This window comes from Ictidomys tridecemlineatus, chromosome 5 (genome assembly GCF_052094955.1).
Source record: "Ictidomys tridecemlineatus isolate mIctTri1 chromosome 5, mIctTri1.hap1, whole genome shotgun sequence".
NCBI lineage: Eukaryota > Metazoa > Chordata > Mammalia > Rodentia > Sciuridae > Ictidomys > Ictidomys tridecemlineatus.
This window is the reverse complement of record NC_135481.1, coordinates 63,534,386-63,561,698: the sequence shown is the minus strand read 5'-3', so window position 1 is coordinate 63,561,698 and position 27,313 is coordinate 63,534,386. Positions and strand designations below refer to the sequence as shown.

The window sequence follows — 27,313 nt, the reverse complement described above, 5'->3', positions numbered from 1 at the left end:
TTGTTTCCTAGTTAAGTGTTCCTACTATGTCCATTTTCCATCTTACCTCACTCTACTTTGGCTATACATGTACACCCAGGTATTTTTTTTTCTTGCATTACTAGTGATTGAACCCTGCATGCTGGGCAAGTGCTTACCACTGACTATAGCCCTAGCTCAAACAATATATATTTTTCTTTCTTTCTTTCTTTCTTTTTTTCTTTTGAGATGGATTCTTGTTCTGTTGCCCAGGCTGGTCTGAATTCATAAACTCAAGTGATTGTCCTGCCTCAACCTCCTGAGTAGCTGGGAGGCAGCCCACCACACCCAGCCAGGATTATTTTTAAAGAGCTGTTTTTCTTAAACTTTTTATTGAAAAGTCATCTAAAAGCTGAGTGCAGTGGCACATGACTGTAATCCCAGCAGCTCGGGTGGATGGCAGGGAGGCTGAGGCAGGAGGATCTCAAGTTCAAAGCCAGCCTCAGAAACTTAGTGAGGCCCTAAGCAACTCAGTGAGACCCTGTCTCTAAATTAAATACAAAAAAAAAAAAAAAAGGACTGAAGATGTGGTTCAGTGGTTAAGCACCCCTGGGTTTAATCCTGCTACCAACAAACAAACAAAAGTCATCTAAAATATATTTGCTCCAGCTTCCCACCAAAGCAAACCAAACCAAAACAGTTCCTATCAGGACCAAACAGCCTATCCCAACAATCATCCATGGAATAGTTATTAAGCATATGCTATTTATTCTTAGAGAGACAGGACCTCATCTGTGTTATTTGGTCTTGTATCTTTAAAAAATATATATTTGTTTCAGTTGTAGGTGGACACAGTAACCTTTTTTTATGTGGTGCTGAGGATCAAATCTAGTGCTTCATGTGTGCTAGGCAGTGCTCTGCCACTGAGCCACAACTCCAGCCCTTGATCTTGTATCTTATTTATTTATTTTTATTTTGGTGGTACTGGGGATTGAACCCAGGGCCTTGCCCATGCTAGGCAAGCATTCTACTGCTGGGCTACATCCCTAGGCCCCTGCTCTTTTTCTTTTTTTTTTGTCCTAGTGATTGAACTCAGGGTACTTGACCACTGAGCCACATCCCTAGCCCTATTTTTTATATTTTATTTAGAGACAGTGTCTCACTGAGTTGCTTGGCACCTCTCTTTTGCTGAGGCTGGCTTTGAACTTGTGATCCTCCTGCCTCGGCCTTCAGGGCTGCTGGGATTACAGGAAGTGCCACTGTGACTGGCTAGGCCCCAGCTCTCCCATCTTATCTTTACTTCAATCACAGTGTCAGCACAGAGAAGTGGCCTAATATTTTTTGAATGAATAAAATGAATGAATTTTGGGAAGTAATAAAATATGCATGTTGTTGTCCCCTCTCTCAAGCAGAGGACAAAGCCATGAATCAATGGCAGCAGGGATGGGTGTTATTTATCCAGATGGCCAAAAAGCATATAAAAAGATTTAACCTATAAAAAGAGACCACTATTTACCCACTATAATGGCTCATTTGTTTGTTTGTTGTTTAATTTTTTTAATTGACAATACTAGGTAGAAGGAGGATCTAGAGTAACGGAATACTCTAGAGTAATGGAATCTCAATAATCTAGATTAATGGAAATCCTCATACCCTGCTACTAGGAGAGTACGTTGTTACAGCCAATTTGAAAAACTGGCAATATTTACTAAAGTAAAACATATGCCTACCCAGTGACCCTGGCAACTCCATTCTTAGGTATATGCTCAAGAGAAATGAATGCATATGTTCATAAAAATACACAAAAATGTTCATAGTAGCTTTATTCATAGCAGCTCCAAACTGTAAGCAATGCACCTGCCTATCAACTTGGGGTATATTCATGTAACAAAACAAACAAGCCCAAACAAACAAACAAACAAAAAACCCACAACAAAAAAACTACTGACATAAACCACAATGTGAATGAATCTCATAGACATTTAATTGAGCTAAACAATCCAGAAACCAAAGTTTACATATTTATATGAAGTTCAAAAACAAAATAAAAATAATTATTTATGATACAAAGTCAGAATGGTCGGTATTTGTGTGGATTGAGAGTGGATTGGAAGGGGCATGAGAACCTGAGGTGCTGGAAATGCTTCGTATCTTGACCTAGGTGGAGGTAATATAGATGTAGACACGTGTACAATTTTATGGAGTTATGTGCTTAAGATTAGTACATGTGATTAATGCACTTTATTGTATGTTATGCCCTAACTTAAAAAAATGGATGCTATAAACATACCTTAAAATCCCTATAAAAAAATTGAACATTTTTAGTGGTCATGCCAGGCGAGTGCACTACCGCTTGAGCCACATCCCCAGCCCTCATGGTCTATTCTTTAATGGGTGTCCTTGAACCCAACAGAGTCCTGCCTCAATGACTTCATGCTATCTCTAACTTTCTTTCTTTCTTTTTTAAATGGAGCACGTTTTTTTTTAATATCTATTTTTTAGTTGTAGGTGGATATTGGACATGATATCTTTATTTCATTTTTTACCCGCTGCTGAGGTTTGAACCCAGTGCCACCCATGTGCTAGGCGAGCGCTCTATCACTGAGCCACAACCCCAACCCCATCCCTAACTTTCTTTTGCTTATATTGTCAACCCTTTCCTCTCAACTGTATCCTTCTTCTCAGACTATAAGCAAATCCAGTTTCTCCAATTCTAGAAGAAATCCTCCTTTGACCACAGTCTCCCTCTAGTTACTACCTATTATTGTTCCCCTCCCTTTAAAATTTTTTTTTTAGTTGTTGATAGATCTTTATTTTATTTATTATACACGGTGATGAGAATTGAACCTCACACATGCCAGACAAGTGTGCTACCGCTGAGCCCCAGCCCCAGCCACCCACCCCTGCCTTTTTTTTTTCAATTTGTTTAGTTGTAGATGGACATACTACTTTTATTTATTTAATTTTATGTGGTGCTGAGGATCGAACCCAGTGTCTCACATGTGCTAGGCGAGCACTCTACTACTGAACCACAACCCCAGTCTCTGATTTTCCCCCTTCTATATTAACTGTTTTCATTATTTCACCTCCTAATTTTTTTCTTCTTCTTCTCCTTTCTTTTCTTCTTCTTTTTGGTACCAAGATTGAAGCCAGGGGTGCTTAATCACTAAGCCACATCTCCAGCCCTTTTTGAGACAGGGCCTTGCTTAAATTGCTGAGGCTGGCTTTGGACTTGCAATCCTCCTGATTCAGCCTCCTGAGTCACCAGATTATAGGCATGTCCCACCATGCCCCTCTCTCCTACTGCTTCTTAAATTCACAGCTTCAGCCACTCCTAAAATCCACAGGCCAAGGCCATCAGTGAATTTTTCACTGTCATATCCAAAGAATACTTTTTAAAAAAAGATATTTATTTTTAAGTTTTAGGTGGACACCATATTTTTATTTTACATTGATGTGGTGCTGAGGATCGAACCCAGTGCCTCGTGCATGCTAGGCGAGCCCTCTACCACTGAACCACAACTTCAGCCCCTCCAAAGAATACTTTGGGGCCTTACTTTCCAGGCTTTTCTGATATAGCTGATATTGCTGGTTCCTCTTACTTTGAAATCTAATTCCCTTGACCAGCTCAACACAGCAAGTTCTAGACTCTCCTTGTTTCTGGGTGATCATTTCCTCTCTGTCTCTTTCAGGGATCTGGTTCTCTAAGTATTGCAGGTCAGAGTTCTGCCTTGGTTCTCTTCTCATCTCCACATGGGCATCCTTCATGATCTTCTCATGGTATCAATACCACCCATGTGCTGCTTGCTGGGTAGCTAAACCTGGAATTCTAAGGGCATTTCAAATTCAGTGTGTTTACACTCAATTCAAGATTCTGCTCTCAGGGCTGGGGATATAGCTTAGTTGGTGGAGTGTTTGCCTAACATGCACAAGGCTCTGGGTTCAATCCCCAGCAAAAACCACACACACACACACACACAGACACACACACACACACACACACACACACACACACACACACACACAAAGAGATTCTGCTCCCAAACCTTGTCTTCTGTTCTGTCTCAGTTGGTTGTACTTCTGCCATTCTTCAGATCACCCAAACTATAAACTCCTGATTAAAGCAGAATTTCTCAACCTCAGCACTACTGGGATTTGGGGCCAGAAAATTCCCTGTTGTGGGAAGGTGGTTCCATCCATTTGTAGGATGTTTAGCAGCAACCCTGACCTCCCTCCACCTGATGTCAATAATAACTTATCTGCTGTGACAATCGAAAATGATTACACGTTGAGCCAGGCATGGTGGTGCACACCTGTAATCCCAGTGGCTCTGGAGGCTGAAACAGGAGGATCTCAAGTTTAGTCAGCCTCAGCAACTTAGCAAGGCCCTGAGGAACTCAGTGAGACCCTGTCTCTAAATAAAATATAAAAAAGGGCTGGGGATGTGGCTTGGTGGTTAAATACTTTAGGTTCAATCCCCGGTAGCAAAGTCTCCCCTCAAAACAAAAATGATTGCACATTGATAAATATCCCATGGGGGGCAGGTGTGTGAATATTCTGTGGTTGAGAATCACTGGATAAAGGCATGGGTCTAGGAGTCACTGTGCAAATTTGGACTAGCTACCTGAACCTTGGTTCATTTTTTTCCTCTTAGAAGGAGCTTAAATAGGATAACCCACTGTAGGTAAAGTACATTTTCTTCCCATATTAGATCTCAATGAAAACTCCTGTCTCTTCCATATGTCAAATAAAATTCTTAGGTGTCTCAGTTTTAGCTCTTGAGTATTTTGTCTATCTACTGTTCTCTATTCCTATCTGGATTATGATAACACCTCTGCAACTGGTCCAGCCAGCCTTGTTCCCCTTAGACAACACTGGACACAGCATATGAGCCCACCTCTGCAACACTAAACACTTCCCACCCCTGCCCCACCTGGCCTTGTTCCAGCCCATTCCAGCCCATGCGAGGCATTCCTCTGTATACCCTGCTGGTTCCTGTCCCTGTTAGCTTATGCTGTTCCTTCTGCCTGGAATGAGATCCTACACTCTGTCTCTCATTCCTTAAGTCTCACTAAAGTTTCATCTCCTTCAAAAAGGTAAACACAGGCCTCCTTTCCCATGCAGCTTTGTGCTCCTCCTCTGTGTGCCTATAGAACCCCCTCAGATTTCTTCCTGCATCCACTCTCTGCATCACAGTTTTGTTTCTGCATCTGCCCTTGCTGGGCTGTGTGGGGGCAGGGATTGTGTCTTTTTCATCTCTATGTACACAATGTCTAGCACATTTCCTAACAGACAGTGCTCAGAAATATTTATTGAGTGAATAAATAGATATAGCACCATCATTACCCTCTATGTTAGGTTTAGAGCCATAGTTTAGAAGTGGTTATAAAATAGTCCATAAATCCACTGTCTCTGTGGCTCAGAAGCAGTGCTTCCTTGGCCAGCAGCTTGTGGAAGACACCGTGCTGATGGTGACACTTGCATAAACGTGTGTGGGTGACTAATGATGCGTGGACCAACACTGCCAATATCTGCTTACAACAGCATCAGCTGGCTTCTCCAAGAATCAGAAGCACTTTCTTTGCCTTTTCCATACATGGCCTCTCAAGTATTTTAGTTCAGGGAATTTCCTATCAGTGAATGTTTTCTTCTAACTCCTTCACTCACCTCTGGATTGACATATTTGCTTGTGAACTCATGTGTGTTTGTGTTTTGCAGTTGATCTAGCCATTCATTCTACAAATACAGTTGTCCTTCCATTTCCTGCTTCTGAATCTGCTATGCAACCAACCAGATTGAAAATATCCTGGGGGAAGATTGATGAATGTATACACTTCTTTTTCTTGTCATTATTCCCTACACAATACAGTGTAACAGCTATTTACGTAGCATTTACATTGTATCAGTATCATAAGTAACCTAGAGGTGACTCAAAGTGTACAGGAGGATGTATGTAGGTTTTACATAATATTATGCCATTTTATGTAACAGACTTGAGCATCTGTAGATTTTGGTATCTGCAGGGGTCTTGGAATCAATCCTCCTGAATAGGAAGGATGACTATATAAATTAAGCCCTACCATGCTAGGTATAGTGGTGACACTGACACTTCCACTGTCCACATGGGAACCATCTATTGAAGAAATGACTACTGATTTCTAGACTCACCATTCCACAGGAGAGCCCATCTGGATGTGAGCCCTGCCTCTCCTCTCCCTAGGAGCTATCATGGCTGGACTAACAGGTTTCATTCTTCTTAGGTCTGAGAAAGGCCATCCAGGTTCCAAGCAGCAGTATAGTCAATCTTGTTCTCCTTCCTCATCCAGTAACAGTAAGGCTTTGTTTATTGGGCATAAGGTTACAGTACTGGCCTTCGGAGTCCTGAGCCTGCTAAAACTCTTGTCCAGCTCAGCTCTTCGGATCTTAGTTTCCTCATATGTCAGGTGTGTGTATATGGCAAGGGGCTATGCTGTAGGGCCCTTCTTCCCAGTTTTTAGGGTGGTGCTGAGGGTCTGTGTGAAGGGGAAGGCCAATCAAAGATAGCTCCAGCCACAAAGCTTGCCCGCGGGAATACCGGGGAGCCAGGCAACGCAGCCTCCACCCAGAAAGCCCGCGGCGGAGCAGTCCCCTGAGTCTAAGCGCCGGCCCCTAGAGGACCCTGTATGGACGCAGGAAAGCTCAGTGGCCTCAGAAGGAAGTTTATTGGCGAGAAACCTGGCTCCCACAGGGCAGGGATCAGCCGGGTCGCCCCGGGAGGGGCGGGGATGGTGGTAGAGTCAGGAAATTCCCAGGAAATTCCTTTCCCCTAAGGGGCCCCTCCCCGCCCCCTTTCCTAGGGTGCCGACTTGTCCAGACCAGGTTCCCTGAGAAGGAAAAAATAAAATGCTCCCTCGGTTTCTCCGCGCTTCTCCAGCCCCCGCCGGGCCGGGGGTTTGAAGCACGCGTGGGAGCGCAACAACGCCTGTGCGCCCAACTTCGGGGCCTTCTCTCGGGCGGGGAATGGGTCCAATTCCCGGTGGCTCCCGGGGTTCCCAAGCGCGCTGTCGCTTGGTCCCCAAGCTCTGGAGGCGTCCCCCGGCTTCGGTCCTGCTCAGCTTAAGCTGGTGTCACATGAGCCGCGGGGGAGTGGGAACCCTGAGAGTGGGCGGGGGCGTGCGCGCTGGGAGGGGGCCGCCTAGTCCACCTATATGCACCGCAGCCCGCCTGACGGATGCCAGGAATTCCCAATGAGAGGCGATGGGGGGAAGTTTGGGCAACTCGGTCTGGCCAATGGAGAACCTCGGGAGGGCTCTGCCCCTTTCCCCCGCCCCCGCCCGCCTCGGCTCCCGCAGCGCGAGTGTGTCCGCCTCGCTCAGTGTGCGTGGAGATTAGGTCCGAGCGCCCGCCCCGAGGCAGGCAGTCCGCGAGCTCCAGCCGCCGCTGTCTCTGCCAGCACTCGCAGCCTCCTCGAGCAGCGCCGCGGCGGAACCCGGCGCAGGGGAGCTAGCCCGGCCCCGCCAGCCCGCCCAGCCCGGCCGACTCCCTCCCCACGCCGGGGCAGCCGCCGCCGTCGCCCGTAGAGAAGGTGGAGGAAGAAATTCAGCCCCTAGCACGCGCACACCATCATGGACCATTATGATTCACAGCAAACCAATGACTACATGCAGCCCGAAGAGGACTGGGACCGGGACCTGCTTCTGGACCCGGCCTGGGAGAAGCAGCAGAGAAAGGTTAGCCGCCCTCGCCCTCCCGCCGCAGCCCCCAGCCCCCAGCTGGGACCTGCTCTGCCTGCCGCGCTTCGGGCTCCGGGCTCGGAACGGGTTCCGGGCGCGCACGGGCGGGGGCGGGGACTGCGCGGCCACCGCGAGGTGGGGTGTTGGGTTACAGGCTCGGGGCGGAAGCTGGGAGCGCCCCTGCCCCAGAGCCCGCGAACGGCGAGCTCCGGCACGGGGAGGTGGCGCCGCCGGCGGGCAGGTCTCCTTGAGGCGGGTGATTCAGGCCACCCGACTACTGCTGCCACCATCCCCGCGTAGGCAGGGAGCGGAGGCGGTGCTCCTGAGGTTGGGGCTGAGACCCCAGCTCGGTGGCTGCCTATTGGTATCGGTTTTCCCTTCCCTTCCCTTCCCCGCCCCCTGGTCGCCTCCATATGGCGTGCTGTGGCAGCGCGCTTCCTGGGCCGCCCAGGGCTCAGAACCTGAGGGGCCAGCTGCCCCCGTCTCTAGGCTCCCTAGCTCCAGCTCGAAGGCGGTCGGAGAGCTAGCGCTAGGGGGCTTGGCGGCAGTCTTCGGATCTGCCTGGAGGTGGACCTGCTGGAGTGCGGCTGGGGCCGAGAAAACCTGGGGGGCGTCCGCTGGCTTTCTAGCCGGCCTTGTGGGGGCGGGGTCAGGACCCAGAACCGTTTTATTGCTTAACTCTGTGGGTCGGTAGCTGCAAGCTTTGCGTCTGCGTCCTGTTACTCCCATACCTGCTCTTTTCCTGGGAGGAAAGCTAATTTGGGCACCTTGATTCAGTTGAGGGTCTCTAGGATGAGGAACAGTCTCCGGAGCTATCTGGGGTCAGTGGGGATCCCTGCTTAACCACGGAGCTGCGTCCCTGGCGCCGTGTGCATGGTACGCGCTGCGCCACTGGGGCTTGGGGCTGGGAAGCTGGCGATGGGACCCGGGCATAGTGGCTAGTGGTAGGAAGAGGTCAGAAACCACTCTTGTTGGAGGAGGGCGCACCAACCCCGCTGCTGCTTCCTGCCTGCTCTGTGAGCCCTTGCCCCAGGCAGCCACGTACCCTGAACCCCACCCCCCCAGCTGCCCGCTCCCATCCGGTCCCTCCCGGTTTCATACCCCCCTCCCCCGCTGATCTGGGAATGGGGGGGGGACAGGATGGCGCGTCCCTCTGGATAGTGCGGTTAGGGCTGGGCTTAAGGGAGAATGCTCATGTCCAAAAATGGTAACATTCATTCCCATTTTTAAACTTAAAAGGGGGGGAGTTTAGAGAGCCGACTGAAGTTTTTTTTTTTTTTTTTTTAGCCAAAGGCATCCTGTATTAGCTCACTCAGGAATCCTAAGCCCTGAAACCGTTCCCTTTTACTCACTTCATCAGACACGCAGAGGTAATTTGAAACACACCACAATGGGCTTCCTCACACTGGTGACCCGAGGTCCATGTGCCTGGGCTTCTGCTGGGCCTGGCACTAGAGGACATCAACCTGGGAAGATTCCCCTGGCTTTGAACTGACTTCTTTGTAATTTAGCAGTTGCTTAAACACACCCTACCCATCTTCCTGTTGGCTTCCTACGGGAGACCTGGGGGCTGAGGGGCTGTTGCCAGCCCCCTCCCCCCATTTAGCTTATTTCCTGGGACCATTGAGCTGTTGATGGAACTGAAGGTTGAGTGAGCAATTTGGAGGTGTCCATGAGGGATAAGGCTGGGGTAGGATGCCTTTCTTTCTTTCTCTCTCTCTCTTTTTTTTAAATTTTTAATTTCAAGGTAAAGCCTCCTTGAAAATAACTTTAAAAAATTTTTTTTTAGTTATACATGGACACTATCTATTTTGTTTATTTGTATGTGGTGCTGAATATTGAACCCAGTGCCTCACATGTGTGAGGCAAGTGCTCTGTCACTGAGCCACAACACCAGCCCCTTGAAAATAATTTTAAATTTAAATCTAAATGGGGCTGGGGTTGTGGCTCAGCAGTAGAGCACTCTTCTAGCATGCGGGAGGCCTTGGGTTTGATCTTCAGCACCACATAAAAATAAATAAATAAAGGTATTGTGTCCAAGGGTGACCTTTCTTTTTAAAGAAAAATTTAAATCTAAATGGATTTTAATTTAAATTGGACAGAAGAGGGATTAGGATGATGGACATCTTGGGATCCTCCATGGGGAGTAGTAGAGAAGTCTCTGCTTGAAGCATTAACTTATGCCTGGGATGGGTAGGAGTGATAGAGCTTTCTAGGAACCTAGTCCCTGTAAGGGCTGTGAGACCCAGTTCCTGGGGGACAGAGAGGCCCCTTGTCCTACACATTACATTCAGTTTTACTGAGTGAATGAAGCAATGCAAAAGCAACCACCAACTCTCACCAGGGTCACACTCCTGTTCTCACATTCACCTAACCACAGGATTAATTCCCAGGATTCTGAGCTGGTAGGAGCAGGTCATCTGGGAAATTTGGTCATCTAGGAGGCAAAGGCAGCAGTGTCAGGGGCTGCAAGGGCTGATGCGTGTCAGGCACTGATTTAATCATGTCACCTAGATTAGTTGTTCCCATCAGCTCTGTGAGCCAGGCACACATGAGGATGAGGAAATGAGCCAGAGAGGGGAAGTAGCCAGTCCTGAGCCCAGCTTCTCCTCACTTGCCCCTCCTTTGGGAGGAAGGAGGCAGCACAGCAGGGCCTGGTATCCAGAGACAGAGGATCTCTGGACCAGGGGCTCTCACCTGCTTTGTTAGGGTTCCTGGCCAGGGACTGGCAGAAGTGTCTCTGGTTCTGACTTGGAAAATCAGGTCCAAGTTTTTTTTTTTTTTTTGGTACTAGGAGTTGAACTCGGGTGTGCTTCACCACTGAGTCACATCCCCAGCCCCCTTTAAAAAAAATTTATTTATTTATTTATTTTTTTGAGACAGGATTTTGCTAAGTTGCTGAGATTCTCACTAAGTTGCTGAGGCTGGCCTTGATTTTAAGATTCTCTTGCCTTAGCCTCCCAAGTTGCTGTGATTACAGGTGTTTGCCACTGTTCCTGGTTTAGCCTAGTTTTTTTTTTTTTTTTTTTTTTAAATTTTCTCCTGCCATTTAATTGTCTGTCACCTTTTGTGGGCCTCAGTTTCCTTTTTGGCAGAACTTCTTTCCTGCACGTATCTCAGCATCGTGATAGGGATATAAGGAGTTGATATTACATAAGACTTAAAGCTACTTGTAGCTTTTAGCACTCTCCAGGGTCCACAAGAGGACAGAGACCAGCCATTGGAGAGGGAGGCAGAGGAGGTATGGGAGGTAGGGCACTGTACCTTGGAACCCAGGGTTACCAGGTAGGAGACTGAAGACTCTGTTTTTACCCTTGGGGCAACCATGGCTATTTCTGAGACTTTGGGCAGCCTCTTACTTCTCTGAACTTTCATTAGATTGTTCCACAGATGGCTTTGTGAACGCTGACTCTGAGCCATGCATGGTTCTAGGTGCTGGGCGCAGGGCATGGAGCAAGACAGACCAGGTCCCTGTTTTGGGGTGCTTCCATTATTTTTTCCTTGTCTGTAAACGGCTTTATTCCTGCCCTGTCAACCTTCCAGTGCTCTTGTGGAGTTTTGATTAAACAGTACAGTAGGATATACTTCACTGATGGAGTTGAGGCCTGGTGCAGATACAGGTGGGAGTCTGAGCAGGCAGGAGGCACAACTCAAGGAGCTGCCTGGGGTTGGCTGTGACTTGTCTCTTCCAAGAATGTTTTAGTACAGAGTTGTTCAGGCTGGTCTCCATAGCTCCAGACCCAGATTGCAGTGCTCTGGGAACAGAGTATGTGAAGTAGAGGAGCTTCCTATGCTTGACTGGCTTCCAGAGTCTTCCCCATCTTCCAGGCTGAGTTCTAAACCATCATTCCTAGGAGCAACTGTTCTTTTCAGGATCCCGGCTCATTCTCTCATGGATCTTGAGTGTGCCTGTATGTGTGTGTATGTACATGCAGGTGTCAGGCAGGCAGAGGGAACGCAGACTAGGAGCAGGAGCCTGGCTCTGTACTTGTGACCTCGGGCAGGTTCTTCTTGGAACCATCAAGTCCTTATGTATAAAAATGAGCTGATGTACGTTGATTGGAGAAGATGTGTAAAATGGCAGCTGTGCTGTAAAATTGCATTCTCCCTTTTGCCTCTGAAGTCCTGGAGATTCTGGTTGAACGTGTGTTCCCACAGGTGCCAGCCTCAGGGCTTCTTTATATGGAGAAGCTTAATCAATATTTGTAGAGTGAATGGATGTTGAAACAAAGAGGCGGCCTTGGCAGGTGAATGAAGATGGCTGTGGATTAAGCCCAGACCCTAATTCTGTATCCGTGCCAACCCAGGTCATAGGGAGACAGGCTTCGTTCTTTTTTTTTTTTTTTTTTAAGAGAAAACATCCATGTATAACTTCATTTATAAGCTCCAATATTTATAATTACTTTTGTTACACTTATATTCTGGTTATCTTTGGTTGTGCAATAAATTTTAAAACTCAGTGGGTTAAAACAACAACCTTTTTTTTTTTTGTAGATGGACACAATGCCTTTGTTTTATTTATTTTCATGTGGTGCTGAGACTCAATCCCAGTGCCTCTACATGTGTTAGGCAAGCGTTCTACCACTGGACCACAACCCCAGCCCATAACAACCTTTTAATTGTATCTCTGTTCTATGGGTCAGCAATTCAGGTGGAGCTCATAACAGCAGTTCTCTATTCCATATGGAATTGCTAGAAACTACTCAGTAGGGTGCAGCTGGGAGATAGGCTGATCAGGAGAGTCTGGGGTGAGGCCTCCTGGCTTAGGCTCACTTCTGGACAGGAGACCATTGCAGGACACAAACCAAAGACACAAGTCAAGGTGGAGGGCTGCAGAGAGGAAGGCCTACCGTGGATGGGTTTACCTGGGGAAGCACAGAACATCCCACACCAGGGTAATGCCTGGTGGAAATGAAACCTGAAAGAGAAAAAACTGGGTTTTCCATCTTGAGACTCTTTACTGTTCTCCACTCCTGATGGCTTCACCCCATGCCAGTGTCCTTGGCACCAAGAGACCCAGCCTGTCCTGTTCTCTCCCGAATTCCTAGTGCCCATCACAGGGGCAGCACTGTTGTAGGTGGCCTGGTTAAGAAGTATCACTGAAAAACTGAATAAATGGCATTATTCCTGGCTCTCAGTCCCAGGCTGGAGATTGGGAGTGGAAGTGAAATGCTTTATGTTCCAGATAAACTACCCTATCCTGGGGCTGTATCCTGATTACAGCCTCCTCAGATAAATGTGCTCAGTGTGCCTGGGGAATCCAAATCTTGGCTTCTCCATTGACCGGCTGTGCTCTGTTGGGCAAGTCACTTACCTCTCTGTGCCTGATGATACCTTTGGAGAAATGGAAATAATATAATTCCTGCCTGGTACAGTTTTGGTGGAGGTTTAAGGGAAGCTATGTTTGTAGTAGAGTTAGCATAGCACCTAGCATATAGTGAGTGCTCAATCATTGTTAACTCTTTGGAGCAACCAAAGTTCCTATGGCCTTTACCCAAAAGGCAAGACATAGACTATAAACCTATCTTTGACAAGCCAGAGTTGGCTTGAAGCCTATGGGACTTGTGTTGTCCTTTGTCTCTAACCCTGAGTTCATTTCAAGTCACTAAACCCCTCTGATTGCACAATCTCTTCACCTGGGGAATGAGGTAGGCTCCCTTGCTTGCCCTTTCCTACTTGGTATACGGAATGAAGGGATGGATGTTACAAGTGCTTAAAAATTGTGTCTATGGTGAACACCTATAATCCAGTGGCTTGGGAGGCTGAGACAGGAGGATCATGATTTCAAAGACAGCCTCAGTAATTTAGTGAGGCCCCTGGTACACGCCTCGCCCCCCCCCCCCCCAATTCATCTGCTTATTAGGATACATTTATTGGTATAAATGACCTCTGTGTGCCAGTTAGCCCAGGAGTGTGTAGCTGAGGGCATTCTTTGGGTCTTGCCCACACTTTCCAGCAGCTTGTCCAGCCCCACTTTACCCAGGACTTGATGCAACAAGCCTGTTCTCCAAACCCTGTTCCATGTGGTTGTGCTGAGAACAGGTGCCCCGCTGGTTGACGAAGTTATTGGGAGGGTCAGGGGCTGGACCATCAGGCTTCTGGAGCCAGTTGGCCCTAGGTCAGGCAGGTAGAAGATCACCGTGCACCAGATATTCCAGTTTTGAGGAATGGCAGCCCTCCAGGGGCTCTCCAGCGGCCCCAGTGTTGCTGATCACTGGAGTTGGGTATGTGGGAGGGAGGCTGGCAGGCTCCTGCAGGCTGCGTGGTCACTATGTGGCCTTCTGAAGAAGAAAAGGAAGAAACTTGTTGGCTTGACTCTCACTTCTTGGGGAGGTGCTGCAAGGCCCCCTCTCTTTCCATCTTCTGAGGGAAGGCCTGGGGCTGGGCACCTGGCCAGTAACCACAAACCATAAATATGGCTTGAGGACTTGTCACACGAGACATGGTCCCTCCCGTGGGTCTAGAGCCAGGGTGGGGCAGCCTGAGATGTGACCTGGTCTCATGGCCATGCTTCTGTGTGGCTAGAGGAAAGAGCCCATCCAGCTCCTTCGTAGCATAAGAATGCTGGCCATTCCTCCTGCAGAGATGGTCAGCGGGTGTTAATTGAACACATCAGATGCTCTGCTTTCTGTGTGTGGGGTCAGGAAATCACTATTTAGGTGGAGAGGGGACCAGGTGGAGAGGGGACCAGGAAGACCCAGAGGAGTGGCCAAGACAGACACATTGGCCATGGAGGGCAGGCACTAGCACTTTGTCCTGGGGTGGTGGCGAAAGCAAAGGTGCCTGTTGAGTGGTGTCTCAGGGTGCATGGGATATATATAAAAAGGTTCTGTTGGGAAGCCACATTCCCTGGGTGTGCACATGTGCATGAGGGAGAATAGAACAGAGAAGGGGAGAGGGATGAAGCCTGGAAGGGCAGAGAAGAGCCACAGTGAGTCATTCGCTGGGGGACACCCCCCTCCATTGTTCTCCTTCACTGGGCTTTTTTCTCATTCTTTTGGTCCCTCCCAGGGCTGACCTCTCACTTTGCTGAGGCCAAGCTGTCTGAGCAGGTCACAGATCTGGCTGTCAAGGCCCATACCTCTGTGCAGGTATCGGCGTCATCCCAGCCAGCTAGCCCCCACTGAGCTGCCCTTAGTGTGTTTAATGGTCTGGTGTGGAGCTGAGGGGCACCTTCCCTGCCCACCCTGTCTGTATTCCCCCTTGACAGCAGTCAGTGGGCCACCTCTCTGCAGGAAGGGTCACACAAACTAGGCTGAGTTTCTCCTCAAGGACACTGATGCATGGCCTGCAGACCTCTGGCTAGAGGTGGAGTGGATGGTTCCTGTTTGCAGGTCCTTGGAGAGGTCATGGCCAAAAGGGTACAGGCAGAGGAAACCCCTTTAGCCTAATTCCCTGGTTCCATTCAGACAGGTCAGCCCTAGCCTTACTCATTCTTCAGCACAGGGTTCTGTCCCTATCTGGGAAGGTGCCAGCATCCTACTAAGTACTGCTCATGCAAACTGGTCCTAACTGAGGCCAAGAGTCTTGGCAGCAGAGAGTTTGCAGGGGACTCAGCAAACCAGAGTGCAGAGTCACCCTGAGAGCCAGCCCACCTTCCTTGCTCTCCATGCACAACCAAGAGTTCCTACCTGTTCCCCAGCTGGGCATCAAGCCAGAGCCTCCCTGAGTCCTTCCTCCCCAGCAAGTGGGGTGAGCCACCAGAGAGGGTTAGTCAGGCCCTGCCTCCCCTACTCCCATGGGGTTATATCCTTCCTGGAGGTTATCTGGTAGGATTTGGGTGAGTGGGGCATTGTGAGGCCAGCCTAGTGATATGTAGGCCTCAAAGCCAAGTATGGCAGTGTCCTTGAACCCGACCTGCCCCTCGGTGATTCAGCCCAGGTGGTGTGAGCATGGAGCTAGGAGTTGGTCCAGATCTAGCCCCTCCTGGACCAATGAGTAGAAACTGGTTGTCCCCAGCAGCCAGAGCTGGGTCATCTCCACTGATCTGACATGGGTGGGAATGAGTTTAAAAGGGAATGTGGCTTCCCAACAGAGCCTTCTTATATCCTGTGCACCCTGAGATGCTGCTCAAACAGGCAACTTTGCCTTTGCCACCACAAAGTGCTGGCTCCTGCCCTCCACAGTTTAAAAGAGTCAAGAAAATTCTTCCTATAATGGCTCACCCTTTCTAAAATGTGCTCTTACCCTGTTAGGTGGATACAACTGCTTCCCCATTTTGCAGATGGGGGAACTGGCTCAGTAACACAGGGCATTTCCAGGATCGTCCAGCCAGCCAGCAGTGGCACTGGGATCTGAAGCAGAGCGGCCCTGGCCTGGTGTTTCCACTCCTCACGACTTTGCTCTGATGCTTATGAAACACATGCATGTGTGTGTAGGAACATTTAACCAAAGACAAATGTATACAAAGAAAACCCCAGTGAGGAGATGTTCTGGAATTAGATAGCGGTGATGGTTGCACAACCTCGTGAAATATTTAAAACCGCTGAATTCTGCTCCTCAAAATGGTGAATGCTGAGGGTATAGGAATTAGATCTCAACTTGGAAAAAACCTAACAAGAGACAAAGTAATATGGAATATAAAGAAGAAAATGACAGTTGCCTGTCATTCACCTCCCAGAGGTGAATGCTGTCGCAGGAATTCCTTTCTTTTTTTTAAATTTTGATTATTTTTTGAGTGCTGGGGTTGGAACCCAGGGCCTTGCATATGCTAGCCAAGGGCTCGACCACCAATTTCATCCCCAGCCCCTTTCATAGAAGTTCTGATGGTATCTGCCATCCTCATCGCTTGTCCTTATTTGTTCATCTTGACTCTGGGGCCAAGGATCTGGGCTAATGGGGGAGAGAGGAGAGGAAAATCATCAGGAAGGACAGATTTCATAAAAAGCCTGGTGTCTGATGTGGCCCCTTTCTTGGAAACTGCCTAAGAATAGATGACAGATAAGCACAGGCAAACAGAAGGCTGGGGAGGGCCCGGGAGGGCGGGGGAGGCACTCCTCATTTCCCAGCCCTTGGGGAAAGTCCCACCCCGCTGCCCTGGTGGGCCTAGATGGCTTCTCTCCTGCCATGGCCGGGGTTAACAGGCTTGGGCAGCTTTCCTCAGGGTCCCAGGCGCAGGGTGAGAGGCAGGATGGGGAGGCAGGGCACCTCTCCGGGAGGTTGCCTAGCAATCGCGGGGAAGGTGACTTAGCCCACTACAGAGGTGGGAGGAGAATAAAAGTCAGCCGAGGATGGGAACTGGGCGTAGATACGGAGGATGCTGTTCCCCTGGAAACTGCCTGCTTGGTCCTTGGCGACCGTGGGCCACTTCTGGGGCTGGGAGATTCTCCACTAAGAGGAAGTGGGGACCTCTCCAGGCCCATCACCCACAGGGTGGGGGTTAGGGTAGAGAAACCCTTCCTGCATGTGGACTGTGTGTCACCCACGTTCTGTCGGTGGCCCTGGTTCACATTCCCGGCCGCTTGGTCAAGTATGTAGAATACTCACTCTTTATAGACGAAGATCCCGAGCCAGAGCCACAGAGTCACATGCTCACAATTGCACAGAGAATGGGTTGGAAGTGACAGTGCTGGTACCTTTGGCCCTTAAAGGGAACTGGGCATTTCATAAGCCCTAGATGCTGAGGTCAGTGTTAATAAACACCATCTACCTCCTGGGAAGGGAAGAGAAGATGGGAAAAGAAAGGCCAGAAAGAGTTGCCTGTTTTATATCAACCAGCCAATCAGTATTTATTAACAGTGTCTCTGTTTGCCAACTAAATAAAGATATTAGTTGATACTGATTCAAGGTTAAATGGTTTGGATTACCTCAGTCTGCCCAGCAACGTTTTGAGGAAGGGACTGTTGGTTTTCTTGTTACCCACAGGGATATTGAGGCCCAGAGGAGGTAACTTATCCAAGAGTGACCAGTGCTAAGCCAGGTGATGAAGTCAGGCCGTGTGACCTCAGAATGCTGAGGTCAAACTCAAAGTACTCACACACACAAACACACCCCGTTTGCTCTTAAGGAGTTTGTTTTAATTGAGAGACAAACCTTAAATATAAGTGAAATAAAATTGGAGATGGCATGTAATTAAGTACTCATGAGATGATTCATGATTTTTAACATTTAGGCTTTCACATTAAATATGATGTGATTTCTTTCATAAATCACGATGAGACCACTTTTGAGGTCTTATTTCTATTTTATAGCCAGGGAAAGTAAGGCTCATAAAGGTTAAGTGACTTGACCGGGGGCTCCAACTTCAAGGGGCTAGAGTTGATTTTGAGTCCAAGCCTTTGACTAGAGAGTCCTGAGACTAGAGGGGACAGGCATAGTCCTTTCTGAAGTTCCTTCCACTGTGGTGCTGGGGATGGAACCCAGGGCCTCGGGCAAGCTAGGAAAGCACCCTGCCACTCAGTGTCCCCAAGCCCTGAAGTTAACTTTTGTTGACTGAAAAGATAGTGGAGGATGCTAATTATGTTTTTCTGCATTTTTCAGTAGAAAGACTAACTGTCAGGGGTAGACTCGGGTCTGAGCTGGAGGGCCCCCTGGGTCCCTGGTGGTTTCTCTGGTGCTGACTCCAGCTTTTGGGAACTGGCTTCTTCTGCTTGAAGATTTCGTAGCCCCCTGCCTCCCTCTGCTGCCTCTTCTTGCCCCCTTTCTGTTTCTCCTTCCCTGCCTCCTTTGTTTGGAGAGTCTTCCTTTGTGGTCACCACAGGAACCAAACAGGCTTTGAACCAGGTAGCTGGGGCTCGGGTTTATTTTGATTTTAGAATCTTGTGCACGTGAAACCCACACAGTGTGAGGCTCTGTTTAAACCCTGAGACTGTTAAGAAAGTGGTGAGGGCAAGTGTGGGAACTCAGGTTGGCTTTGGTGGAGCTGGGCTGGGTCAGAGCACCAAGAGGACAGGGCCATTTCCTGACCCCCACCTTTGAGCCTTATGGGGCGGCTGAGGGTCTAAGTCAAAATCCCTAAATGGTTCTGCTCTGTGCAGAGAAGCGGGGAGGGAGCCTCCTCTTCCTTACCTGCTGTTTCTGTTTCTTGGTGGTTAGAGTTTGTGGGGACTGATCGGAGGCCAGGCTGGGGCTTGTAAAGGAACATTTTTATGGGCCTGAAGATTTATTTTTTAAAAGCCATCTGCAAAGCTGATTATAACTGATGGGAGTAGGATGGACGGGTGCTGAGCTCTATTTTCAAGTCCTCTGTAGGTGAAATGACACCAGAGGAGGGAACTTCGAGGTGGGTGGCCTCCTTCAGGCAGGTCCCCTGGTGGAACTTGGCTTTCCTTGTTGGAAGAAAGGCACCAAGCTTGCATGTGGGCAGGAGGGGGCCATGGAGACCAGACTTTATCTATTCTCCTTATGTCCCACGTGGAGATGGCCACGTTTCACATCTTGTGGTTTGGAGATGGAGAGAAAAGTAGAGCTTTTAATCCTTGTCAGTCAAGTCCCAGCAACAGAAAGCAGGATTCCTCCTTCCCCTGTCCGTGTGAGTGCCAGCTCGCCCACGTGACTGGCTCCCAGAAGCCCCCTCTGTTGTGTTTGGCCACAGCCTCGACTTTGGCAGAGGAGTGGCTCCCTTCAAACCTAGCAGACATCCTCCAGATAGTACATAATGGCACTTTCCAGTCCAGTTCCCGATATTTCGGAAGGGCCTTTCTTTCCAGGAACCCAAAAGTGCTTTTCCAGACTTCGCCCTGGGGGCTGGGAAGTGGAGGAGGCGGCGGCTCATGAATCCTGTTTTCCTGGAGGCAGGGAAATGGGGCCAGACCCCTGGTTTCCTGCCCTTGGTCGAGGTTACTGGTGGCCAGGACTGTTTGAAAGTGTCTCTGCATGTATGAAGCCCTGAAGGATGTGTTTCTATTTTTCTGTTGTTTTCATTTGTTTTACAGTGCTAGGGGTTGAACCCAGAGACTTGTGCATGCTGGGCAAGCACTCTACCACTGAGCTATATTCCCACACATTTTCTTCTTCTTTTCTTATTTTTTCTTTTCTTTTCTTTCTTTCTTTTTCTTTTTTTTTTTGGGGGGGGGGGAAGTGCTGGGAATATAGGTCCTCCCTGGGTTGCTGAGGCTGGCCTCAAACTTGTAATCTTCCTGCCTTAGCCTTCTGAGTAGCTGGTATTAGAGTTGTGCACCACCATGCCCAGCTTCTTCTTTATTAAGGTTAAGCAACAGTAAATTCAGAGGTTGACCATATATAGTTTTATTTTTTTGCTTTAAATTGAGTAATGCCTCATTGGGGTCTTAGTTTGATGGATCCATCTAGCACTCCCTGAGTGAGGCTGCTTGGCACACACAGTGAGGCCACACTAGTTCCCCAGGGTGCTCAGATGAGGAACCTGCCCTGATCCCCTTTTCAGAAGCCACAGGTTCAGAAGAAGGTCCAGTTGAGGCCTACCTTGCTGGCCCAGGGGACTGTCTGGAAATAGGGCACTGAGCTTCCGATCCTCCCCTGTCCCACCTCTGCCCCTGACTTGAAACACCCTGGTGCTGTGGTGTGTCTTGCAGATAGTCATCCATGAGGCCTGAATGAGAAGGCTGGTGGGCAGTGCAGGTGTTTCTGAAGAACTGAAAGGTTCAGGTGATTACTGCAGGTATTTCTGTATCTTTCTGATCTTGAAACTAGTTCACAAAGATCGTGTTGCCTTCAGAATTTTTAAGGAAAGAGTACATTACAGAGTTGAGGCCCCAGCGTTCTCTTCCTGAATTCCCTTCCTGTCTTTTGCTGGAGCCCTCCACTGTCCCATGTCCATGTTTTGTTCTTAAGCCTACATTTTTACATGGCTGGCTATATGTTTGTGCCTGTTTTAAAACTTTAGGCCAGGCTCAGTGTGGCCTACATGCCTGTAATCCCAGCAATTCTGGAGGCTGAGGCAGGAGAATCGCAAGTTCAAAGCCCAGCCTCAGCAATTTAGTGAGACCCTAAACAACATAGTGAGACCCTGTCTCAAAATAAAAAAAAAACGCAAAGGTCTGAGGATGCAGCTCAAAGGTGAAGCCCCCTGGGTTCAATCCCCGGTACCACAAAAGGAAAAAGAAGGCGTCACGTCAGCAGTGTCACACCTGATCATGGCTCTGTGTGTTGTGCTTTTTGCTTGAACTGTTGAGATGTCCCTGGCCGGAGTGGCGCGTCCCTGTTTCATGGCTGAGACTGCTAAGGCCTGGAGGGCTTGTCTAGGTCACTCAGCTTCTTGCAGGTGGCAGGTGGAACTGGAACCTGGCTCTCTGCCCTTGTGGCTTCCTGCCGCCAGAGCTTCTGTCAGAGTTCAAAGACTTGCTGGTGTTTGATGAGGGAGGGCAGAAGTCAGTCTCCATTTCTTGTTTTCTTTCCTGCCAGGTGTGTTTTTGGCATCTGGCTCCTTTGCCCTGTGGGTACCTGCTCCTTTGTCTGTGACTGTTTCTGGGGCTTTGACAGGTTCTTAGAGACAGGCACCACCTTGCCATTTTTCCCTCTTCCCAGGGTAGCAGTTATTCTTTCATTACCTCTCGGTGAAGCAGATAAGCAGTGACTGTGAACTTGGGAGTGCTTCTAAATGAATTTACAGTTCGTGTCTCTCAGTGGCATCTTGCAGTGTTTGGAAGCCAGTTTAGTCTGCAAGACAAGCATTTGTGCTCTGGATATGAAGCCTGGAAGAGGGCAGAGGTGGGTAGCCATGGTGACCCCCTTTTTTCCAGGCTCCAGGGATAGCCAGTGGTGTCACAGCTGTGTCGTCCTTGTCCCTGCCTGGTCTCCTGGCTCTCGCCTCCTTTTCCCCTTCCCTGACTCTAGGCCACTTCTTCCTGTCTTGCTCAGTTAGCCTCTGGGCTACAGGAGGGACTGGAAAGCTGGAGAGGTCAGTGTGCTGGCAGCCTGCTGGTGGCCCTCGGTGCACTCTCTTGGGGCATTGCTGCACGACTCTTGGCCTAAGGACATTTGAAGCTGATGCTGCTGATCCTCACTGACCCAAGGCTTCTTGGATGATGGAAGGTGGGCCTGCAGGGTCTCCTGGGGGCCCTTGGAAAGTGTGACTTCTCAAGAGCCTCCCTGACCAGCTCTCTGAAGAGCAAGCAGGCAAGAGCTTGCACATAGTAGGTGCTTCTGGCTGGGAGTGTGGGCAGCTACAGTCCAGCAGGATATGTTTGGCAGATGCTGTTGGCGATGATCTCAGTCATCAAGGACTGCTCTGGTAGTGGGGTTGATTCCTGGGCCCAGGGCAGGGGCCTGGTTGGCCCCTCAGACTCAAGTGTGCCCTGGAGTCAGGAGGAGGCCACAGGCCAGGGAAGCTGGCCTCATGGTGGGGATGGGATCAGCGCCTTGGATGCTGCTCAGTGCCCCTCCTCTGGTGTCTAATTGTGGGGTGGGGGCACTGGCCTCCCACCCCTGTTATAGAAAGACCAGCTGTGGTTTTCCTCTTGGTCAGCTGCCCAGTTCACATTCCTCTCCTGAGGTGCTAGACATGCTGGCATGTCCCTCTACATGGAGGGTGGGGTCATTGCCTGCTGCCAGGGCCTCTGATTCAGAAAATCTTAGGGAGTTTCTGATCCTCTTTATGGGTTTGGGGACCTCAAGGAAGTAAGACCTTCAGTTTTCCTTCTCCTTCCAGTCTCTTGGCTGGGGACCAGGATTCCCTTCTGAGTAGGGGATAGCAGCTGTCTTTAGCAACCGCATCCCAGGGTGTGGATCTGCACAGCATCGTGGTGCCTCCTGCTCACAGGAGGTGGGGTCTTACAGCACCTTGGTTCACTGGCCTCCTCTCTTTCTGTTGGGACTTTGGAGGTGGCATTTGGGAGAGGGGGTAGGTGTGGAAAGGTCCTTTTTGAACTATTAAGCCAGAGAACTGTTTGGTAGAATCCCGTCCAGTCTCCTAGGAACAAGAGGATGCTAGTGGTTTGGACCAGGGCCTGGGGGTTGCATTAGTGCCGACTGTGGCCCTGTGAGGCTGGGCTCCACCTGTAAAGCGAGGGGGCTAGATTGGAGGAGGGCCGTTGGAAACCATCCCTGGGCTCAGGGCAGTGCCAGGGTTCTGTGTTTCTGACCTCTTGGGTGGACACTCAGCAGAAACAGTTATTTCTTCAGGTGTCCTATTTCTTCAGGTGTCCTTGAGGTTGACCTCCAGCTTCTGAGTTGGCCATCAGGGCTAGCTATTTGGCAAACAGTCTCTCAGTTTTAGGAGCCTTCTGTGTCCTCAGCTTTCAGGAATTTGTCCCCACCCTCTGGGGAGGGTGTGGCAGGGCAGGTGACTGAGCTTCCCTTCTGGGCAGACCTAGAAGCCTGTGCTCTGGGTCCAGGGCCCTGCTTTGCTCTGACTCTAAAAATGCCTGCTTAGGGTGTGGCTCTGAGTGGGAAGCCAGGTGCCTGGAGAGGGGAGGAGGGGCTGGGGAGGGTGCTTTGGGCCCGCCACCAGCCTGGTGTCCAGGTCTCTTCCAGGGTAGGTGGCTCAGGGAGGAGTGGGAGAAACATCTCTACCTCCTTGTGAGGTGGACTGATAATTCATAATTTATCTTTTGTGTCGTTTGCCTGACGCACAGGCCTGGTGTAAGGGTGGCTGTCTGCCCTGTGGGCTCGGTGGGTCTGGAGGAGGACTTTCAGCGTGGAATTTGCCCAAGGGACTGATGGCAATAGGCTGCCCGTCCTTCAGTTTCAGGAGCCAGCTCTGTCTCTTCTCTCCCCTGCAGCAGCTTGAAGAAATTATATCATAAAATAGTCAAGCCTACACCGTCATCGAACCCTCCCCGTGTTTACAGGATGGGGAGACTGAGGTCCACAATGGCAGTCGGATAAGATTTGTCCAAGGACACTCTGAGTTCTTTCCTTGTGGGGCTGGATTTCTAAGGATTCTTTATTTTGAGTATACACAAACCACCTTTTGAAGTCACCCTTGCAGGTTCCTCCATTTCAGGTGAATTTTACCTGTTGGAGGTAGTGATGGACAGGTGGGTGGGCCTTTATTCACCAGCCCTCCTGCACTGACTCCTAGGGTCAGGCTGCAGTGGTGGCTATGGTCCTGGTAATTACAGCCCACATTTATTCCTGTGTGCAGAGTCCAGCTCTACATTCTGTCAGTAAATCATCATAGCCATCTTCTAAAAAAAAAAAAAAAAACCTTTGGTATTTTTATTTCTGCTCTGCAAAAGCACCTGAGACACCACCTGTGGTGGTGCATGTGACTTGGGAGGCTGAGGCAGGAGGAATGAGAGTTAGTCAGCCTCAGCAACTCAGTGAGACCCTGTCTCTAAATAAAATATAAAAAAGGACTGGGGGGGCTGGGGATGTGGCTCAGGCGGTAGCGCGCTCGCCTGGCGTGCGTGCGGCCCGGGTTCGATCCTCAGCACCACATACAAACAAAGTGTCCACCAATAACTAAAAAAATAAATAAATATTAAAAAAAAAAAAAAAAAAAAAGGACTGGGATGTGACTTAGTGGTTGAGCACCCCTGGGTTCAATCCCTAGCAGTCCCCCATAAAAACAAACAAACAAACAAACAAACAAAAAACCACCCAAAACCCAACAAAACAAAACACTAAACACTTGAGGCTTGGAGAGATTAAATAATTTGCCCGTTTGCACAGCTCTTGGTGGGAACTAGACGTGGGCCCCAGGACTGAATGGCCAGAGCCCATATTGCTGTCCACTGCCCTGGCTCCTTCCTTTCCGCCAGGTCATCCTTGCTGGTGGTGAGCAGAGAAGCCCCTCATTAGAGATGGAGGAACTGAGTCTCCCCACTCGCTGAGCTCCAAATACTTCTCTTCTGACTTGCACGTTCCAGCACATTCCTGAGGAAGCAGGAAGTGGCCCTCTCTGGTCATGGAGACTGAATTCCTGGTGCTGTGTTAAGCAGTGGCGGGGCGGTGGCTCAGGGCCAGATGGGGGCTTTTAGCCACCTCTTCAGGCTTCTCTTTGCCCAATTCCTTTCTTCTCATGTCTGTCCTGTTCTCCCTCACCCCCAAGTGTCACCCCAGCATCAGCCACATCCAAGGGTGGTCTTGAGAGTGAGACTGTGCTACACCTTGCTCTGGGCAGGGGCAGCCTTTTGTCCTCCTGAGAGCTCAGTGCTGGCCCAGCCTTCGATGGCTGCTGTTCTTGGGCAATATCCTGGCTGTGTCGAGGTGATCCAGGCCTGCACCCTCTGAAACAGCTGGTTGAGTTGCCCCTCTCTCAAGTCAAGTTCCTGTGCCGGCTGGCTGTTGCCCACAGTTATCTTGCTTCCTCCCCACAACAAGGGAGCGGGCATTGCCCAGTTAACTGGGAATCAAAACCTTGAGAAGTAATGCACAGCAAAACCCAAGACAGCAACAGTGTACTTCCCAGGATGGCTGCAGCATCCTGGGCTGGGAGAGCAGGAGCGTGTCCCTGAAGAATGCAAGGAACACGTGTTACCAGTCTCCCTGCTCAATACCAGTCTCTACTGGGAAGAGGCCAGGTGGAAAGCATTTCCCAGGCTGTGGGCCCCTCTGACCCATTACATGGGGGCTGGGCCATTGCTCAGGAGTGAAGACCTCTCCTGTGTCTTGAAGGCCTCTCCTGTGTGCTGAGATTGCCAGGAGCCAGACTGAGTCTGTCTCTTGAATCTGGCCTTGCCTTTGGGATTCCTTCTTTTCAAGTCAAGTTTCAGTGTCTGTTATCATCTGGACCTGTTTTACAGGAACTGCGGGACCCTGGTGGATCATGGTACAGTGGTGTGCTGCTTAGATGATGGTGGTCCCATCAGGTTACAGTGGAACTGAAAAAGTCTCGTCACCGAGTATTTTTTTGTGTGTGGGGGGGGTACTGAGGATTGAACCCAGAGGTGCTTTACCACTGAGCCACATCCCTCACCCTTTTTATTTTTTTTTTATTCTGAGACAGGGCCTTGCTTATTTGTTGAGGCTAGTCTGTGGTCCTTCTGCTTCAGCCTCTCGAGTTGCTGGGATCACAGGCGTATATCACCACACCCAGCCAGCAAGTACTTTAGAGTTTAATAAAGGTATCATTTCATGGAGTGTTTGACTCTTATTTCTTTCCTTATCCACGGTGCATGGCAGGAAGAATTTTAAAAATTTATTATGGAAAATTCACCCACAGGCACAGAGAGACTAGTGTTGTGTGCCTGTTAACCCAGCTTCAACAGTTAGCAACAGGACCTGCCTGTAGTGTTGAACCATCTGGGTTGTTTTATGGACGCTGAGATCAGTGTGCTAGGACGCCCTGCTGGGAGTTTCTCAAGTGAAAAAGCATAAGGGGAGATGGAGTGATGTTATGGTGTGAATAAAGCCTACCCTCGTGCTCTGCCAGGCGCGTGCAGGTGCTCAGCTATAGTATTGAGCTCTGGCCCCGGGGTGGCCGGAGAGTGTCTGAGGGGCGAGTTCAGCAGAACACATGAGATTCTCAAACGACACATTGGGATCAGAAGCACCACACAGCCAGCCATAGATCCTCCACATGAGATGTGCAAAAGTACAGAGAAGAGTAAAACGGACACCCGTGTGCTTGCCACCCAGATGTAACAGATAGTCACGTATCACTTAACGATGGGGGCTTGGTCTAAAAACTGCATTGTCATGTGATTGCATGGTTGTGTGAGCCTCAGAAAGTATGCTTACACAAGCTAAGTGCTTATGAGTCACGAGGCGATAGGAATTTTTGAACTCCATTATAATCTTATGGATCATTGAGGCTTTTGCAGCCCATTATAGACCAGTTCCTTCCAGGTAACAGCCAGTGCTTTATCTGTGCTTCTGAGCAGGCCAGTGGGTGAGGGACCCAGGATTGTCACTTTTCCTATCTTATACAAAGAGGTCACAGCCAGTATAAAAGGGAGCACAGAGAGGTAGACCCCAATCTAGCCTGGAAGAGGCAGCTATGACTTCTGGAGGAGGTGATAACTGTGAGTGAAAAGTCAGATCTGGAGTGCTGGGTGTGCTCAGTGGCAGGGTGCTTGCTAGCATGCATGAGGCCCTGGGTTGGATCCCCAGCACAGCAAAGTAAAAAAAATCAGAAAACGTAAGAGTGAGTCAGGCGAAGGGGGTGGTGGTGAAGGGTGCAGGGAGATGGGCCTGGCAAAGAGTATGACCATAGGCAGGAGAAAGGCAGCAGCAAGTTCTGGGGAAGGAAGGGCGGGAGATGAGTGTGAGGGAGTGGGCGGACGAAGCTGGAGCGAAAGATGCCTGGGGGTGGGTGATGGTGCCTGCTGAGTGGCTGAGTCAGTGGAGGGACAAGCTCTGGCCATCTTCAGGGCAATAGCATGGGCTTGTCCTGAGAGCTGCTCAGCACATGGCCGTCTGACCTGCACCCATATGTGGAGAGGATTGCAGACTAGTGTCATCCGTGTGCAGAAGCCTGTGTGAGGGGTGGGGAAGGGTGGGAACTGTGCAGAGGGCTACTTGTTGGAAGCTGGGCTGCTTAGAGAAGGACCTAGGATGTCATTTGGAAGAGGGGCTGCATTGGGTGGGCCCAAGTGGGAGAAGTAGGACTTGTTGGAAGCCGTGTGGAGGAGTCTAGCTCAGAATAGAATTTCTCATAGTGAACTCTCCAAAGGAGGAATGATCCGGGAGAGCGGGAGTGGCATGTGAAGGTGCCTGAGTAGACTCAGGGTACTGGAGTCCGGGAGGGTGGCCTCTGCTGCCTGTTGTGAAGGCCTCTCCTGTGTTCTGAGGATTCAGGCCAAAGAGGGTGGGTTAAGTGACCGTGGGCATCTGCAAAT

At 49.6% G+C, this 27,313-nt stretch overlaps 1 protein-coding gene across 3 annotated transcripts in view; it reads left to right on the top strand.

The window, feature by feature from the left end:
* The first annotated feature begins 7,262 nt into the window (after positions 1–7,262).
* Positions 7,263–27,313, top strand: part of Actn1 (actinin alpha 1) — a 92,284-nt gene continuing 72,233 nt past the window's right edge. For 2 of the 3 annotated variants that reach the window (XM_005322826.5, XM_005322824.5), the window contains exon 1: positions 7,263–7,667. In XM_005322826.5, the coding sequence (XP_005322883.1) occupies positions 7,563–7,667 (105 nt within the window). In that variant the 5' untranslated portion in view covers positions 7,263–7,562. The remainder of the gene's footprint in view (positions 7,668–27,313) is intronic. The other variant, XM_005322825.5, reaches the window with a different exon arrangement.